This window comes from Camelus ferus, chromosome 23 (assembly GCF_009834535.1).
Source record: "Camelus ferus isolate YT-003-E chromosome 23, BCGSAC_Cfer_1.0, whole genome shotgun sequence".
NCBI lineage: Eukaryota > Metazoa > Chordata > Mammalia > Artiodactyla > Camelidae > Camelus > Camelus ferus.
In genome coordinates this window covers 21590948-21610849 of record NC_045718.1, presented here as the reverse complement: position 1 = coordinate 21610849, position 19902 = coordinate 21590948, and the positions used below count along the sequence as shown (strand labels likewise).

General features: G+C 35.7%; 1 protein-coding gene across 3 annotated transcripts; it reads right to left on the bottom strand.

The window, feature by feature from the left end:
* Positions 1–638: 638 nt before the first annotated feature.
* TATDN3 (TatD DNase domain containing 3) lies at positions 639–19885 on the bottom strand. Of its 3 annotated transcripts, none has more exons than XM_014566503.2 (10): positions 19733–19885; positions 17843–17875; positions 16853–16926; positions 16566–16650; positions 13002–13064; positions 11961–12070; positions 11740–11795; positions 10340–10452; positions 4882–4980; positions 639–1373 (listed from the first exon to the last, which is right to left on the bottom strand). In XM_014566503.2, exons 1-10 carry the CDS (start codon positions 19796–19798, stop codon positions 1230–1232), a joined length of 843 nt encoding a protein of 280 aa, XP_014421989.1. In that variant the 5' UTR covers positions 19799–19885; the 3' UTR covers positions 639–1229. The 3 variants fall into 3 exon arrangements, with proteins under 3 accessions (XP_014421989.1, XP_032322339.1, XP_006193346.1); XM_032466448.1 differs by having other exon boundaries at positions 4882–4962; positions 19733–19883; XM_006193284.3 differs by having other exon boundaries at positions 4882–4959; positions 19733–19883.
* Positions 19886–19902: the final 17 nt, after the last annotated feature.

Below are 19902 nucleotides of genomic sequence, written 5' to 3'. Positions count from 1 at the left end.
TGTCTATGTCCCCAGGGTGAGTTCCAGTTGCCTCCTGCCTCTCTGGGAGGCTCTCCAAGATCCATTGGTGGGACTGATCCAGGCTTCTTTCAAATGACTGCTTCTGCCCTGGGTCCTAGAGTGTGTGAGATTTTGTGTGTGCCCTTTAAGAGTGGAGTTTCTATTTCCCATAGCCCTCTGGGTCTCCAGAAAGTAAGCCCCCTGGTCTTCAAAGCCAAATGTTCTGGGGGCTCATCTTCTTGGTGTAGGACCCCCGGGCTGGGGAGATCAATGTGGGGCTCAGATCCCTCACTTCTTGAGAAGAACCTCTACAATTGTAATTATCCTCCTGTTTATCAATCACTTGCTTGGGGCGGGTATGGGTCTTGCCTCTACCATGTCTCTGCCCCTCCTACTCACCTCATTTCGTTGTTGTTCCTTCCTCGTAACTTTAGTTGTAGACGACCTTCTCTGTGAGTCTTCCCATCTTTCTCACCAATAATGCTCTGTAAACAGTTGTAATTTTGTGTGCTTGTGCGAGGAGGCAAGCTCAGAGTCCACCTGCTCTGCCATCTTGGCCACTCCTCTGTGACCTTCACCATGCACTTTACATTTTAAATGAAGCTATTTACGTTTTAAACATGTGGAAAAACTCAGACTGGAACGTAAAATCAATTTATTAACTAAACTTGGGGCTTGGTATTTAATGGTGATTGTACAAACCATTGGCTTCACAGATCAAAATATAAGATCAATACAAAAGCCTTGTACATTTTTTCTCTTAAAAATAAATAATTCAAAGTACTAAAAGTTGAATTTTTCAAACCCAGAAAAGAGAAGATTTATGGTAGTATAGGAAACTAGACACTCTCATTTTACTGGATAAATCCTGTGGAAAGTCAAACAGATGGTGAAGGATCAAACTTTAACCTATTCCAGGCCATCACAGTAGCACTTATTTCTTACCTGTGGAAGCCACACTTGCCAGAAGAAATGGTTTCAGTTCACATGATGGTTCTATTTAAAGGGGCAAGGTATGAAGCGGTGGTGTTTCACAATCTCCTGCAAGGGCTTCATTAATTAAGCAGCAGTGCAAGATGGAATCAGAGCCCACAATTTCAGGATCCAAGCCCAGATGTACTTCTAAGAGAAATACTTCTCTAAAATTATACTCTTCTATATCCCTATGCAATAGCTTGAACATTTATTTTTCTCAAATGCTGCCCCCTGCAGTTGATTTTGTTTTCAAGCTATTTCGGGAGCAGGTGCCGAAGCTTGGGAAACAGTTTCAGTGCATTCTGTGTTGTCACTTCTATGACTTCTTCCACTGAGATCCCTTTCACCTGGGCAATATATTCTGCTGAGATGGAAATGTTTTGGGGCTCATTCCGTACCTGAAACAGAACAATGCATATGCTAAATCATACATGACACTCACGGAAAGCAATCCTTGGAGACTGTAGATAAAATAGAAGAAAATGAATTGCTAAAAACAACTGATGAGCTCTTCTTTTTTTCAAATGGGGGGAGGTGAAGCTGAGAAGGCCCTGAACTTCAGCTCGTAAGCTACGGCCACAATGTTGATTGTAAGTCTGTGCTGCTCTTGAAAAGAGCCCTGGGGTATTAATAATTGAGGTCCCAGCACCTGGCATATGAAGCAGTCTGCACATAGTGCACACTTGGCAACCTGCCTGACTGATGGATTAACTCTGCTTTGTTGCTCAAATGAGTGCTTGTAATGGTCATGCTTTGCTGCTTGGCTATTTCACCTCACAGGCTACATTACAGTCTGATTCAAGTAATGCCATCGTGTGTCTGGAAGACTACACAGAGTACGTACCCCTATTTCACTGAATCAAAGATGCACTTCGCCCCTATCTTAACATGTCTGAAATTGATATATATTTTATTGACATTCAATGGCATATCAAAGTATAATTGGTAGTGTTTTTTTTCCCTAATGGTCACAAAACAGTGGCACATCTACAATTAGTGGTATTTAGATTTGATGAAATATATTATTATTGTTATTATTAAGTTATCTACTCAGGATGATTATTATGTTCAGAGGAGTAAGATAACTGTTAAGTTTAAAAAAAATTTTTTTTTTTTGAGTAAATGTAGATTTATTTAGAGAGATATATGCTGCATAGAGTATAGGCTGTTTCAAACGGCAAGAGAAAGGCCACAAGGTGTGGGGGTTGGGTGCTCAGGTTAAAGTAAAAGTAGGTACACACTCCACAGAGTGCAGGCTGTCTCCAAAGAGGAGGGAGCAAGAAAGGCGGCCAGGGGCAGTGTCGCCAGTTTTTATGGGCTCTGTAGCTTCCCACGCCTACAAGTGGCAGGACTATTCCAACTACCCTGGGGAAGGGGCTGGGATTCCCAGGAATTGGGCTACCATCCACTCTTTGACCTTTTGTGGTTAGCCTTGGGACAGTCATGGTGTCTGTGGGCATGTTATTTATCATGCTGATATGCTACAATGAGCATATAATGAAGCTCAAGGTCTACTAGAAGTCAAATCTTCAGCCATCTTAATCCTCAAGGCCTACTGGGAGTTGAATCTTCCACCATTTTGGTGTTAATTGCTGTCATTCCGGGCATGGCTGTGCCCTGCCCCCTTCCCTCCTGTCTCATTTCTCCCGTCAGAAATTTTATTCCCATAATCTTATAGGGGTGCAGAGGGGTGATGATTCATCTTTCGAAACTACTTCCAGGCTGAGTAGGGGTGTTGATCCTGCCTATCAAGGAACAAAAATCTCCGAATGCCTAATCTAGGGGCCCCAGGGGCAGGATAAAAAAATAATCTTGATAGTGTAGCCTAAGAAAACAAAGAAAAATGTGCACCAAGATTTAGGTTCAAGGACATTCAACATATTGTTTATAAAATAGTTGACCCTTGAACAATATGGGTTTGAACTGTGTGGGTCCACTTACATACAGATATTTTTCCAATAAATACTACAGTACCACAAGATTCAAGCTTTGTTGACTCTACCAATGCAGAACCACGAAGACAAGGGCTGAATTCACAGATGCAAAACTGCAGATACAAAGGGTGAATACATGCGGATTTTCCACGGTGTGGGGCGGGATGAGTGTTAGCACCTCTAACCCCTCCATTGTTCAAGGGTCAACTGTAAATAACAATATCAAGTTAACTATATTATGGTATATTAACACACTAAAATTTATGCATTTATTAAACCTGATGAGGAAAAGTATATTTATTGACATTTATATATGTTCATCACATAAAAGCACGTTATGAAATGATGTGTTCAGGCTAATCTTACTTTTATGAAAAATATATACGTGTACATATATGGATATAAAAAAATCTAGGACATAAGAACATGCATTTATTTAGTGCTTGCTGTAGGCAAGGTTTTGTTCTAAGCTTTTCATGGAATCTGTCATTTAATCCTCAAAATAACTCTGATATGGGTACTATTATTATTAGCATTCCTTTTTTATAAATAAGAAGATATCCTAAACAGCTAGTAGGTAGCCCAGTTGAGGTTTAGACTTGAGCAATCTGACATGAGAGTTTACACTTTAACCACTATATTATTGTGGTAACCTTTCAGTGGTAGATGGCTCTATTTTCTTGTTTATGATTTTCTATGTTTTCTAATTTTCTAGAACAATCATATTTTGCTTAAAAAGCATATGCAATTTAAAAATTCAATTATTCAATATATATTTTCAGTACCTGCTTAGTACCTGTTTAAATCTAGATGCCAGAGACTCACTATTTTTATCAAATCATCTAAATACAATTATAAAACTGAGTCACAACAGCATTTGAAATTCATTGCTGTTTAGGGAGAAAAAGCTAGATTCTTCTCCTTCTATTTCACACAGTAGTAAGAAGGTAATTCTGTACCATTCTGTCCTACACTCAAACAAAAAAATAACTGGAGTTATGGTCCTTTATTTTCTCATTCCTCTGTCTTCTATATTCTTTTAAGGGCTGATGTATAAAAATAAGTAACTAATTGGGTGTTAATTAGGAAAAATTCACATTGTAATCACAAATAATCATAATTTACTAAAAATTACATCACTACTGCTCCCAAACCTCTGACTCTTGAGTGCCAGTCCTCCAAATCTGGGAGGCATGGAGACACAGATCTGATGGGCAGTCAGGGAACTTAGTAAGCTATACATTGGGAGGTGATTATAACACACACTGTCTAAAGCAAATGAAGTAGATATTGTGGCTTCCTTTCAGAAAACTGCAATTTGTAATAGTTCCAATATTTAAAATATGATTCTCTATATTCTTTGCCTACAATAACAAAAAGTACAGCAAAGATCACATAAATAAATCTATGACTATATCATATTGATATAGTACTTGAACTAAAAGAAACTGAGCCTCATTTTAACATGCTAATTAAAATAAAAATAAACATTTATTGAGCATCTACTATATACCAGACACTGGTAGGCACTTTCATATATATTACTTCATTTAATCCTCACTGTAATAATTCAAAGTATTTTATTATTATTTTGCCCACATTTTATAAAAGAAGAAACAGTTTCAGAGAGCTTAAGTAACTTGCCCAAAGTCACAGAGGTAGTGGGCAGCAGAGATGGAATTTGAATCCAGGTCTTTCTCACTCTAGACAATGAGCTTTTTACTATACTGGTCTAGATTTCAATATTACAAAAATTATGACATGGCATATATAAAATAATATTCTTTGGAGCATAATTAGCTATATTTAGAAAAGACCTGAAATTAAGTTAACATAACCTCTTAACCTAGCATTAAAACAGGATTCCTTCATATTTACACTGTAATGAGAAACACAGCTAAACCAAAAATAGTTCAAACAGTTCAAATGAAAGATACAATTTAAATAATGTAAATATCAGAAAATCATTTACCTGTTTTTCTGGTCCTAGTGCAGGTGAATCTGTTTCTAAGCAAATTGAAGTTAAAGGCAACTGTTTCACAAGTTTCTGCTTCTTAGAGGAAAGAGAAAGCTAGTAAGTTTAAAACATGAAAAATAAAGACCAAAAAAAAGGAGCATTAAACCAAGATGTGAATGCATTTTACTCTGCAAGAACCTATAATTCATGCTTTAATATTAAATCAATAAATGTTCGGTATGTTCTCATCATTCTACTATTAACAGATTTAAACAGAAACGTTCTTTGCCAAAAATTATCCAAAGCTTCCAGGGACCGAAAAAGTAGTATAGCAAAAAATGAAGTACATCTAGCAAGAAATCAAACACCTGACATCACGTGTCCACTGAAAGATCCAGAGAAGAGATTTCTGTTGTTTCTCCACCACCATCACCACCACACTCAGTGTTTCTTTCCACTGCTCATTTTAAATCACTCATGGCTTTATAAAACCACAGTTCATATGCACATTTTAAATTTTAGATTGGGTGGTAGATGATTTTATTTTGTTCATGATTTTCTGTCTAAGGACTACAGTGAACACAATGAGTATTATACCAAAAACATAATTCTCTTGCAGCTACTGTACTTTTAAAGTAAAAAATGGGAAGGAGATACATTAGGCAAAGTGAACACTGTTAGAATAAACTGTTTTAAGGTTAAAATTTCAAAAGCACAGAAATAGGTATATTTATGCACTTTTGGTAGCATGAAAGTTAAATTAGTATAAACCTCCATGAAGGAAACATGACAACATAACCAAAAATTTAAGATGTATACCCTTTTTTTTTTTTCAGTGATTTCATTTATAGGCAATAACTACAAAAGTGAAAATGTGTATTTGTGGATGTACAAAGGTAATCACTGAGCACAGTTTACAACAGTGAAAAATGAGAAACAACCTAATCTTTACTTGAGGTAATGATTAAATAAATTATGGTGTATTCATATTGTGAAATATGCAGTCATTTTAATGACAGTTCATAGTTACAAATACAAATAAATACCTGTGAAGTTGACTCAAAACAAAACAAAAAGAATAAGGTATCTTCTTATTTTATCTGAATCAATGTTAACAATGATTGTCTCTGAGTGGTAGGATTTGAGTTGTCTTGAAATCTGCTCTTTTCCATTTTCTACAATGTACAAATATTATCTTTAAAATTAGAATATATAGCATTTTAGTTCTGGCAAAGAAACAATACCACAGCTAAAGATTACTACTAGTTAAGAAATTTCTCTACAAATAATAAAAGTAGAAAAAATAAAAATAATCTTGGATTATCATTTAACTTGGCCTAACTGACATTTCAAGAACACACCACCCAACAATAGCAGAATACACATTCTTTTTCAAGTATATATGTTCTAATCACCAAGACAGACCATGTACTGGGCCATTAAATTTCAACCAATTTAGAAGAATTAAAATCATACAGTGTATGATTTTAGAATTAAACAGAATTAAAGTAGAAATCAGTAACAGAAAGATATCAGGAAAACCTGTAAGTATTTGGAAATTAAACAACACACTTTTAAACAATTGATATGGTCAAAGAGAAACTCACAAAGTAAATTATACAATGTTTTGAACCAAAAGAAAGTGAAAATACAGCATATATCAAAATTTGTGGATTGCAAGTATAAGAAGTGGGTAGTGCTAATGCAACTCTAGTATTAAATGTATATATTAGAAAACAAATGAGATTTTGAATAAATAATTTAAGATTCTACCTTAAAAAACAATAAAATGAAACTATAAAAAGGAGAATATATTATGATCAAGTAGAATGTATCCTAGGAATGCAAGGTTGGTTCAACATCAGAAAATCAATCAATATAATATAATCAATGGCAAAATAAAGAAAATACACATAATCATCTCAGTAGATGCAGAAAAAGCATTTGACAAACTGAAAATGGCAATAAAATTGACAGAAAATAAACAGTTTCTTAAAAAAATAGAAAAGAAAGAACATTTGACAAAAATCCAACATCCATTTTTGATTTAACATTCTGCTGGTAGTTGTTTATAGTGAAATAAGACAAGAAAAAGAAATAAAAGAGTACAAATATTGGAAAAGCAAAGGTAAAGCTGTCTTCGTTTATAGATGACATGATTGTCTATATAAAAAATCCTGAAAAAACCTACAAAACTCTACTAAAACTAATAATTTAGCAAGGTCACTTGATGAAAGTTTAACATATAAAAATCAGCTGTATTTCCATATACTAACAATGAACAATTGATAACTTACTTTTAAAACAGTATCATTTAAAACAGAATGAAAAATATGAAATTTCTAGGGATAAATATAACTAAATATATGTAGGTTCTATATGCCAAAAATTATAAAACACTGATGAGAGAAATGAAAGATCCAAATAAGGAGATATACTGTGTTCATGTGAATTATCCCCAAATTGATCTATAGATTCAATACAATCCCAATAAAAATCCCAGTCAACTTTTTTGTAGTTTTATGAAGCTGATTCTAATACATACGGAAAAGTGAAGAACTTGGAGTAGTCTAAATGATTCTGAAAATAGATACATACTTGGAGGACTCATACTACCTGACTTTTAAACTTACCACAAATCTAATCACGATAGTGGGATACTGGCATAAGGACAGGCATGTACCAAGATAGATCAATGGTATAGAATTGAAAAATGAGAAACAGACCCTGGTATAAGGCCAATTAGTTTTTTTTTTTAAGTGCCAAAGTAATTTAAGGAAGAAAGAATGGTCTTTTCCACAAATTGTACCAAAACTAGACATCTACTGGCAAAAAATGAATCTTGACTCATACTTCACATCATATATAAAATAGATCACAAACCTAAATGTAAAATTAAATATAAATCTTCTAGAAGAAAATATAAGAAAAAATTTTCGTGACCTCGGGTTAGATAAATTTTTTTTAGATATGACAGTAAAAGTACAAATCCTAAAAGAAAAATACTAATCAACAGAAGTTCATCAAAATTAAGAACTTCTGCTCTTTGAAAGACACTTCAGAAAATGAAAAGACTGGGAGAAGAAATTTTCAAAACATACAGCATATAGGACTTGTGTCCCAAATATATAAAAACTCTGCCAACTCAATAATGAAAAACAGTATTGCTTTCCCCGCCCCTCCCTGCCAAAAGGTGCAAAATATTTGAAAGGAACTTCACCAAACAGAGACATATGGATGTATGAATGGAAATTAAGAATATGAAAAGATGTGCTTATTTTAAATGTCATTAGCCACTGAAGGAATGTAAATGAAAACCACAAAGAATGATGACTCTACCTGTCTCACAGTAGCTAAGAAAATGACACCACCAAGTGCTGGTAAGGATGCAGAACCAAAACTTTGACGTATGACTGGCGGGATTTCAAAATGATTCAGCCACTTTGGAAATCAGTTTGACAGTTTCTTATTAAGGTAAACATATACTTACCTTATGACTCAGCAGTACCACTTCCAGGTATTAATGTGACAAAAATGAAAATATATGTCCAAACAAAGATCTATGTGTGAATGTTTACAGCAAGTCTATTCATAATAGTCCCAAACTGAAACAATTCAAATGATCATCAACTGGTAGGTGGATATGCATATTACTCAACCATGAAAATAAATGGACTACTTATACATGCAGTAACATCAATGAACCCAAAAGCATTAAATAAAAGAAGCCACATCCAAAAGACTACATAAATTATTTCATTTATATGACATGCTAGAAAAGGCAAAACTATAGGGACAGAAATCAGATCAGTGGTTGCCTGGGACGGGAGATAGAATGAGGGATTTACTAGAAAGGAACATGAAGCAATTTTTTGGGGATGATGGAAATATTCTCTATCTTGAATGTGGTGGTAGTTACATGCCAGTATATACTTGTCAAAACACACAAATTTATACACCTAAAAAGGGTGAATCACTATAGGCGTATTCCTCATTAAGCCTGAATTTAAAAATTGTAATTAAAAAAAAACAGATAAATGATCTCTATTGAAGACTTTTTAAAAAATTGGCTATACTTCAATTCTATACTCTTACACTAGTTTTTGAATATTAATAGACAACTTACTGTATTTCATAGAATTTAAGGTGCCATTGATTGTTACATGCATCTCAATTTCACATACAATAAAATATGAAAAAACAAGTATCTTAAAAATGGTGAAATAAGTTAGATTACCTAAATTGGTTTTTGTTACATTGTTCATTGGTATAATTTATATGCCATGATATTCACTCTTTAAAAGTATACAAGTCAGTAGTTTTTACTATATTCACAAGGTTGTACAACCATCATCACTGTTTAATTCCAGTATATTTTCATCACCCTAGAAAGAAACCCTTTACCCACTATTAGCAGTCACTCCTTGTTTTTCTTTTCCCTGGCAACCACTGATCTACTTTTCTGTCTCTATGGATTTGCCTAGTCTGGACATTGGACAAATGGAATGATACAGTATGTGATCCTTTGTGTCTTGCTGCTTTTTTCTTAGCATAATGTTTTCAAGGTTCATCCATGTTTTAGCATGAATCAGTACTTCATTTCTTTTTATGGCTGAATAATATTCCATTGCATGGGTACAACACATTTTGTTCATCCATTCATCAGCTGATGGACATTTACATTTACACTTTTTGGCTATTATGAATAATGCTATAAACACTCCTGTTCAAGTTTTTGTGTAAGTATGTTTTCATTTCTCTTGGGTATCTACCTAAAAGTGGAATTGCTGGATCACACGGTAACTTTATATTTAATGTTCTGAGGAATGAAACTGAGTGGATGTAAAGTGATAACTCATTGTGCCTTTGATTTGTATTTTCATAATGGCTAATGATATTGAACATCGTTTTATGTGCTTATTGGTCATTTGTATGTCTTTTTTTGAGAAATATCTATTTAAACTCTTTGCCAATTTTTAAATCAAGTTATTTGTCTTTTTATTGTTGAGTTGTAATGGTTTTATATATTCTGGACACTAGACCCCTTATCAGATATATAATTGCAAATATGTTTCTCATTCTGTGGGTTATCTTTTCACTTTCTTGATAGTGCTTTTGAGGCATGAAGGTTCAAATTTTCTTTTTATTGTTGAAGTTTTAAATTTTGATGATATCCAATTTAATCTATTTTTTCTTTGGTTTGCTTGTTCTTTTAGCGTCGTATCTAAGAAACCACTGCCTAGTCCAAGATCATAAAGATTTATATCTGTTTTCTTCTAAGAGCTTTATAATTTTAGCTCTTACATTTAGTTCTTTGATCCATTGTTGAGTTACTTTTCATATAAGTGTGAAGTAGGGACCTAGGATTAATTTTTGTAATAAAACCAGAAAAGTATCACAAATATGTAATAAAAGTTCATATTTTAAAGTGTATTTCACAAAGTGTAAAATGAAGTTTAATGAGAGAATTTACCTGTCCACTTCTAACGATAGAAGGCGGAATTGAGAAGAAGTACCCAGCTCTTATTCCTTCCATGGCTACAGATGGCCGACCGTCAAATGCATGAAGCAACACTTTGTCAGCACCTCTCAAAAATTAAAGACAAATCAGAGTCCTATTTTATTTCCTTAATGAGAGATTTCCCATTAATCAAATTGAGCAAGACAGATTTTAAGTAAATGTTGGCCACTGCGATATAAAGATAAGGTTCTGTGACGTCTAAAACGTAGATAAATACAGTGTTCAAATAGTAGAATAAAAATATAGTATATTCTTAATCTTTAGAATAAAACAAATTAAATTGAAATACAAGTTTTTAAGTTATTATTTAAACTTCCTATACCATCATACCTTTTCTAAAAGTTTGTGACTTGTCAAATTACTGTTCTTAATAGGTTTTTAAGCAGTCAAATTGTCCTTAACAAGAACGCTAGTGGAAGAAGAAACAGGGAGATAAATGACCTATAAATTCAATAGTCAGAGTTGGCTTCTAAAAACTACCTCTAGTTCTCAAAGGATGGCTGCTCAGCCTGTATAAAAATCATGCTCTAGGTGATTCCAGAGTGGGTTAGTCCTCAACACTGAGAAATACAATACTTTCTTGTTGCAGGCAATTACATTTACTTCACTGTTTGGTGCTGTTTTTCAAATGGTAGGTGTGACATTTAGTGGGTTACAATCATAAGTAAGTTATGAAATCAATTTAATGGGTCAAGACTGGCCAGCATGTGCTTGTATGATACCTATTACAGATAGCTATACACACATACATATAGATGTACTGCTTCTTAAACTTTGGTCAGTTTTCTGTATGTGTATACACTGAGTCTCAAAGTCTTAGAACCAAAATGTGTACATACTGAGTTTCAAAATAAAATATACTTCTTAGTGTGAATGGCACATTAAACATTTTGAAAAGTAATCCAGTAAGAAGTATTTTTACTTCAGGAACAACTGGTGAAGATGACAGTGTATTTTACATACGATGGCCACAATCTGTATAGTACAAGCCAGAAAATATGCAAAACAGTAACCCAATTATATCACCATTCTTTGCTTTGTTTTTTCCTCTCTCACTAATCAGCTGGTTAAGCTGACTAAAATATAAGAACTGATAATTTTTAAATTAAGGAATATAATTACTTGATTCAGTTTTTCATTTGCTTTATCCTGGTCTCATAATCATAATCACACTGAAAACCTTGTAAATAGTAGGCTGATTTGCAAAACCATCTTAGTTGATTTCCATCTCTACCCTCAACCCATTCCCTTCCCTTTAATAAATCAAATAAAACATGGCTTGTTGTACAAGAACATGGACTAGAATTGTCAAACTGAAATGTTAAACATATTTTTTTCAGGAACCTAAATACCTTGCTCATTTAAGAGGCTGATGGTGGGTCTTCCAGCTGAGCGTGAGTGAACATTTCTGTTTAACAACAAAAAAATTCCTTTTAAGTACTTAATATAAAAGTATTATTTTTGTTATACTAAAGAAATTCAGAGAAAAAGAAATGCAGAGCTCCATTTCAGGAGAATCATTATTTAATTTGCTCTATAAATATTAATAAAGAAAGATGATTAATTAACCTACAAAGGCAAATTTAGTCTTTTGGCTAACTGGACCTGTCTGATTAGGACTTGTCTTTGCTCTTCCTTCTGTTCATCAGTGCCAGCAATTCTAGGGGAGAAATCTAGTCCAACCTGTAACAGAAAAATAAAACAGAATTACATGTTTATGGTTTAACAAACCCCAAAAGATGTACTATGGAGCAATACTGTCCAAGAGAAATACAATGGGAGCCCTAACAAGAGTCACATACACTTTACATTTTCTAGCAGCCACATTAAAAACACTAACAAGAAACAGGTGAAATTATTTTAATAATATACTTTAATCCACTGTACTAAAACACTACCATCATCATTATTAGACAGTAATATTATTATTTTAACACACAAATAAACATCATTGAGTTATTTTACGTTCTCTTTTGGGGGGACGGCACTCTGAAATCCTCTATGCTTTTTACCTTGCTAGCTCATCTCAGTTTGGACCAGTCACATTTCAAGTGCTCAGCAGTTGCATGTGGTCACCACATTGGACAGTGAAGATGATAAATGACTGCTTCCCTCGATACTACTTTGGCATGCATTGCTATAACCTATATTCTGAACGTGTTATTCTTATCATTTATCTTTAATTAGAAGTGGAGTTCATTACCAAGGGATACAATGATTCACAACTATAAATTATTTAATAAAAATGTCCTTTAATTATAAGCTACAACCTATTTAAAGTATCCTTGAACATAGTATTTTAACTAACCAGAGAGATAACTCTATTTAAGCAAAAGTAAAAAAAAAACAAAACAAAAAAAACCCAAAAAGAGCAAAGTATATTGAAATGTTAATAAAGTAGTTTTCTTCCATTAACATAAGCCTATGGTGAGGCTTTCTATTGTTTTATCCCTAAGCGCTTTCAAGGAGGTACTCACAAATTATTCTTCTTCTGAACAGGGTGAACTTAATTATCCAAGTCTATTATAATCACCAATATTGAATTAAGGATTATCTTTCTATATCACATGAAAGTCTGAATTAGAAATCATCTGATCAGCTAGTAGGTATTTACCTCTCCAATTGCCAACAATCGATCCTTATAATTCTCAATAATGGGCAAAGCTACATCCAAATCCTGGGAGAAAAAAAGTAAATTTATTAAAATAGGAGAGGGGAATTGATATTTTATAAACACCTATTATATCCCAGACACGATGCTATACTGGGTCCTTTATGTACATTCAATATCTTGAGGAAGTAGAGGAATAATAATTCTTCCATAATGGTCAATACTTCTACCTGGAAATTTGAGTTACAAGAACATGACTTTTTATGAAGATTCCCACTTGAACACTTTCTTCTGTTTAGGAGGCATTTCCTGGCACTTAGGAGGACTGATTTAAATTTTCTGGAATAGCTGAGCAAGAGAGCAGAAAGCCACCAGGGGGTCACCTTTGTGAGTGAGTTTTGGGGAGTTACATTCTCTTCTTATGGTACTAATGGTTTGTGAGTTTTAACAGTGAAAATTCCATACATCATTTGCATTATTTTCACTGATTTCTTTTGTCTTTATAGTCCTGCTTAGCCTATTTTTATCTTAAAGGTTCAACAATGTAAATACTAAATATCACATACGTGCTTGCATGTCAACTACTGAAGTAATGGTATACCATTAGTTTCCGTGACATTACTACCTCTACTTAAAGAGAATTCCTCCACTTAAAAAGGCAAGGGAAAGACAAATACATGAAATATTTGCTTCTAGATATTTTAAACTACTTTAAGGATTTTAGTCTCAGTATATGTAAATTCAAGGTACTTCTACTAAGGATAATCAGAACAAGGGAGAATCAAGAAAAGGGAGGTAGAGTAGATGGGGGAAGAACAGGAGATTTTATAATTACATCTTGAGAAAGAGAAAAGAAGAGGAGGGAGGGTAAACTCAGGCCTTACACATTCCAGTAGATTCAATGATGGAGAATAATACTGTCAGGAGCTAAGAGTATATAACCCCAGGTATCAGAGATACCTGGGTGTCTGACGATAGCTAAGTAGGTCAAAATGTCAGGCAAAGATTTTCCTCATCAAACATCCAAACTACTCTGTGTCTCTGGAACCTCAGAGGGACTGGAGGAGTTAGAGAGATTACCCAGGAAATGTTTGACACTTAGAAAGTCTTAAGTCTGAAAGAAATTGCACATTTGGATGAAGACCAGATACGGGGAAAAAATGCTTCTTGGAAAATGTATTATCTATAAAAAGAAGCAAAACAAATTTACAATGAGACCATTACAATTCTTATGAAATATTTTGGAAGTTTCTGGCAAGCCAAGGATAGTAAGTAGAAATTAACATAATTCATATCACTAATTTAATATATACAAATGTATTTGTATGTGTGGTCTACCATTTTATTTTAATAGATGTAAAAATATTTATTAAGGACAATCATAAGTCTATTTCTAACTTCAGTTTTATTCCCACTTCCTCCATTAAGGTCTCAAGTTCCTTAACAGCTAATGGTTCTATTGTGGGTTTTTTAAATATCCTATACCTCTACATCCTATGATTGTGAACACTACCACTACATACTTATTCATGATTTACAAATAAGGAAATTGAGACTTGGCGAAGGTTAAGTGCCACAGATTGTAGAAGCCAGTAGGCCAAGTGTCTTTGACTTCAAAGTCCATGCTGTTTCCACTATGCTGCTGAAAGAAGAAAAGCGAGAGAAGGAAGGGAAGGAGGAAGAAAGGGAAGGAAGAAAGAAGGACAAAGGGGAGGGAGGAGGGGACACTTACTCTGAATGATTTAAAATATTTAGAACGGATTTTTTATTAAATAAAGTGTTTAGTCTTCAGAACCTTTAGAACAGGGGTCAGGTGTGTAACAGAAACTAGTGAAGTGGGTTAAGCAGGGACAGGAACCGACTGGACAGCACATGCTCTGCCTGCAGGGGGCAGCAGATTGTGGCCAGTGAATTGTGATGCCCCAGGGTATGGCGGGGGCCTAAATCCTGCCTGGTAATAATAACTATAAATAAATTAATTCAGGAATATGCTGAAAGATTTGTGTGATGCTAGGCAATTTTCATTTTAAAAACCAAGGTAATTTAATGAATATTTTCTACATAACTAACTTTGTACTACATATTGGGAGCTTATAATCTAATCAATACGTGAAAACTAAACCAAGGCATGAACTGCAAGCACATTAGGAATAAAACTGCTTAACAGTGGTCCTTCCCAGAGGGCTTTCTTGAGATGTGATGAGTTCCCATCTGCTTTCAGAATCTAAAATTACCTGAATATTGCTGATATCTTAATTAGTTTTGTAGTTAAACCATCCTGTCAGTTCTACACTCATGCTAAAAATATGCCAAATCCACCCACTTCTCTTCCGCTCCACTGCTACCACTGGTCCAAACCACCACCGTTTCTCACACAGACTATTGTAATAGCCTCCTAACTATTCTCCCTTCTTCCTTTTTTGCCCTCTTCAAAATCAATTCTTCACACCATTGCCAAGGAGATCTTCTCAAAACAGAAACCACATCCTGTCACTCCTCACTTTAAATCCCCCATTGATGTAAACTACAATCCAACAAGGTCCTGTATGAGGTGGTCGGTGATCCCTGCCCAATCCCCTGACCTCATCACCGTTACTTCCCCTTCCCTGTCGTCACATCAGTCCTCTTTCTAGACCACATCAAGCTTATTTCTACCTTAGGACCTTTGCGCTTGGTTGTTTCCTTTGCCTGTAATATCCTGATCCCTCCCTTTGCATGGTCAATTCCTTTGTAGCATTGAGGCTGCAGTTCAAGTGTCACCACCTCAGAGAGGCCTTCTTTGACCTCACGATCTAAAAACCAACATCCATAATCCCCAACACATAATCTTGGTTCATGGTCTTTAAAGCACTTACTATTACCTAAAGTTTTCCTGTGAATGTATCTAATTGCTGATCATCTGTCTGCCCCCACCTAGACTCCAGCTTCCATGAGAGGGATTTTACTCTAGTGCTTAGAGCAGTGCTTGGAATACAGTAGGTGCTCAGTAAACACTTGTCGACTATCTAAATGAATGCCTATTAGTATAATCTCTACATAAATGAAAGAAATACTGTACCTTGTATCTTTATTTTTTCTGGATATTTTATCACTTTTTTGCCAAAGCAATGTGACAACATGATAAGAAAATGTGAAAGCAAGTTGCCTATAACTCGACCAGATCATCACCGCTAGTAGCATTTCTATATTTTTCTCTTTAGTCTTTTCCTTATAGAATATATTTTCACCTGGATGTGACTCATAGTGAATAAACCATTTGGTGTCCTGCTTTTCTCCCTACACTACACTGTAAACATTTCCCACACTGCTACATAAACATTACAATCTTCATTTTTTATAAATGCATTATATTTAACACTCTACAAGTTAACTAGTTATTCATTTATTTCTGAACCTCTAGGCTGTTTCTACTTTTTCTCTATTACAAATAATGCTGCAATGAACATCTTTGTAGAAGACAGAATTTTCTTTTGGATTATCGCCTTGGAATATAAATCAGAAAGAGGAGGATTACTAAGTCAAAAGGTGCTATCATTTTTTATGGTTCTTGTTTCATAGGACTGTTACCTTTAAAGTGACACTTCTTTGATCTTCTGGTGAAACTCCTTGAACTGGGTGAACACCCAAGCATGGCAGGACAAACCCATTATACCTAAAAATGCAGAAGAAATTAAGAAAGCAGGAATATTAGACTAGGAGACAATGTTACTCTAAAGAACAAATAGGAAGGAATTTTCTTAGCGCTATGTTTTTAAGATTTTTTTCTTCTTATTCTCTAAAAACATATTATCAATATGACATCATAACTGCATCCTTATTAACAACTCTTCCTAATTCTTAATGAGAAGTAGCACCTTTCTGAAAGCTTCATGATCTTTTCAAATTCTCCTGAATGTTCAGCAACCACCACAAGAACCATAACATTGGCCTGAAACAAAAATGAATAGAATAGTTAAGAGTTTCAAACAACATACATCCAAGATAATTAAATAAAAAGTTAAAGTCTTCTGTGTTTTCAGTTATCCTTGCTCACTCACACTCCACCAATATAATCAAAATGGCTATCACTGAGTAGTCACTATGTTTCAGGCACTATGTTCAGTGAATATAAATATTAGCTCATTTAATCTACCTACCCCTATGACATAGGCACTGCTATAATCCATTGCATGGCTCAAGAGACAGAGTTTTGGATGGAGCCAAATAACTTGCCCAAGATCATTAGGCCTGTGTAAAACTCTATGTAATCTCCCATAGTGAAAGATGGCTGTATAAAAAAGTGTACTGGCAACCATTTCTGACTGTCACATTCAGGGAAGACCACAAAATGCTAGTTACAATGAATTTCATAAACACTTCCAAAAATTAGTAATTTTTTTCCCAAACAAATCAGAATGCTTCAGAAAACTTTTATAATTTCTCCAAGAACTCCAGAATAATACTAATTTAAGAACTGACAGAATCTGTTCCATGTTGCTGGTGAGCGTGGTGGCTGCGGGAACGTGCCCTGGATTCAGACTATCTTCTATCGCTTTATTAATGGGCATCTTTGGAGATGTATAATCTCTAGGCGTTAGTTTCATCATCTGCAAAGTGGGTAATGGTTGGATATAAAATAGCAGCTTCCTCAGAGGGTTGTGGTGAAACATTAAATGAGATAATGCGGAGAACAGGCGTAGCTCACTGCCTGGCACATAGTAAATACTTAATAAATGCTACTTTTTATTAACTTTTTATCACTGAGGCAAACTCAACATAGTATCTCTAAATTTCAATCTGTTTTAGATCAAAATTAGCAAGAAAACAAAAGCAACAAAAAAGGGCAATTATAGATATTGACTTACTTTCTTGGCTTTCTCCAACACATCATCCAGATCCTAAAATAAGCATAAGTAATCACAGTTATTTTGGATAGATAAGAACCTGTTCCTTGGCTGTGTAGATCAATGTAGTTGAGGCACCATAAAGAGTGACAATGATAACGGGGGAGGGTATAACTCAGTGGCAGAGAGGGTGCTTAGCATGTATGAGGTCTTGGGGTCAATCCCCAGTATTTCCACTAAAAAAAGTTAAATAGATAAATAACCTAATTATTCCCCTCAAAAAAACCTAACTAAATAAATTTTAATTTTTTTTTAAAAAAAGAATGACAATGATGGCAAGGAACAGGGTAGAGGGATGTGCAGAGCCTGTGCTGCTCCACCTTCTGTTTACTCTCAGTAAAATCTGGCTTCTGTTCCCACTCCACTATAACAGAAATTGTTATTCTCAAATATAAAGGACACTTCTTTGTCCTCCTACTCTCCTCCTCAGCAGCAATAGGAACCTCTCATTTGTCCACTCCTTTCCTGAAATATTTTCCACTCTTAGCTTCTACAAACACTACTCTGCAACTGGCTGCTACTTTTCATTCTGGCTGTCTCTCCTCTATCTGATTTCAGGACCTTATGCTTCTCTCTCTGTACTCACCTTAAGTGATCTCATGACTAGGCTCACTTTGCTAATGAGTCTCCAATTTTTATCTCTAGCCTATAATTCTCTCCTGAACCCAAGATTCACATTTTAAAATGCCCAGATGATATCTCCACTTGGATGGATACTGGGTTTCAACCTGTGCCAAATAGAACTCTTTTCTCCCCAACAAACCTATTCCTTCTGCCTGCCCTCTCCAGCCTGTTTTCCCCCATCTCATTAAACAGCACCACCATCTCTCCACAGCATCCTCAAGTTCTCCCTTTCTCTCCCCTTCTACGTCCAATTCCTCTCAGCTCGTACTATACATTCTATCTCTAAAATATGCCTTGAATCCATCTGCTGCTCTCAAACTCCCCTGCAACCACCATCTCTTATCTACAAACTGCAAAAGCCTCCAAACGGGGCATCTAACTTTCACTTCTGCTCTCTTCTATCTATGGGCCAGCATCAGCAAAACGGTTTTTAAATGGATATCAGGTCTCCTTACTCTCCTTAAAAACAAAAACAAAAACAAAAACCTTTTACTGGATCCTCCTTGTGCTTCTAATGAAATCCAAACTCCTTACTGATTTACCTCACCTATCCTCTGCAAACCTCTTCGGTCTGGTTTTATGCTCAAGCTCCATCCAGTAGCTTGGCAGTGCCAAGTTCTACCTTGTTTGGAGGCCTGCAACCTGCCTGCTTTCCTCACCGCCGTACTTCCACCCCCTTGCTTGGCTGGCTCTTTCTAGCCCCAACTTAAGTGTCACTTCTTGAGACGTTTCCGTCTAAAATAGACTCCACTCTTCCTTCTATATTATTAGCCTTTAGTTTTCAATGTAGTGGGTAAAACACTTTGAAACCCCGATTTTGTGTGTATGTGGTTCTTTCTGTTTGCTTCTCTCCCAATTAGAACTGGAGCATGCGGCGTGTCGGAGCGAGCCGGTGTTTTGAGGACCGCGTCCTGGGGAAAGTGGATTCTCAGCCAGGACCTGTGAGGCCAGTGGATAAACAGCCGGGCCAAAGCAGGCAGAAAGACTCCAGTAGCAGGGAACAGCAAATAAAAGCCACGTGGAGATAGAAGTTTATCTTTATTCAGGATCAGAAAGAAAAATCAGTGCGACTAAGATTAAATAGGGAGTAAGGAGCAAATTGCACAGGGCCATAGACAGAGGCCTGGGAGGATTTGAGGCTTCGTCCTAAAGGAGGAGAGCAAGATAACCTGAAGGGAAGAACGGGGGCCTCCCCTCTCCCACGGGCCCGGCCTCGCCCTCACGTACGCGGTCAAAGTCCGGAGCGGAGAGGTGGCAGTGACAGTCCACCAGCCCTACGCCCGCCGCCCCCATGGCCGCAGCCACTGAAGCTCTCCTCTCGTCCGCGGAGTCCCAGCCGGAACGCTGCTGCCGCGGCGGGCCGAGTTTCCGGCCGGACGCTTGCTCCTTCCTCCCGG

Coding starts and splice junctions, on each gene's coding strand:
- TATDN3 (XM_014566503.2), bottom strand. CDS start 19,798: ATGGGGGCGGCGGGCGTAGGGCTGGTGGACTGTCACTGCCACCTCTCC. Junction 13,065..16,565: donor AAAGAAGTGTCACTTTAAAG/GTAACAGTCCTA, acceptor TTTTTCTCCCAG/GATTTGGATGTAGCTTTGCC. Junction 11,796..11,960: donor AAAAGACTAAATTTGCCTTT/GTAGGTTAATTA, acceptor GTTGTTAAACAG/AAATGTTCACTCACGCTCAG.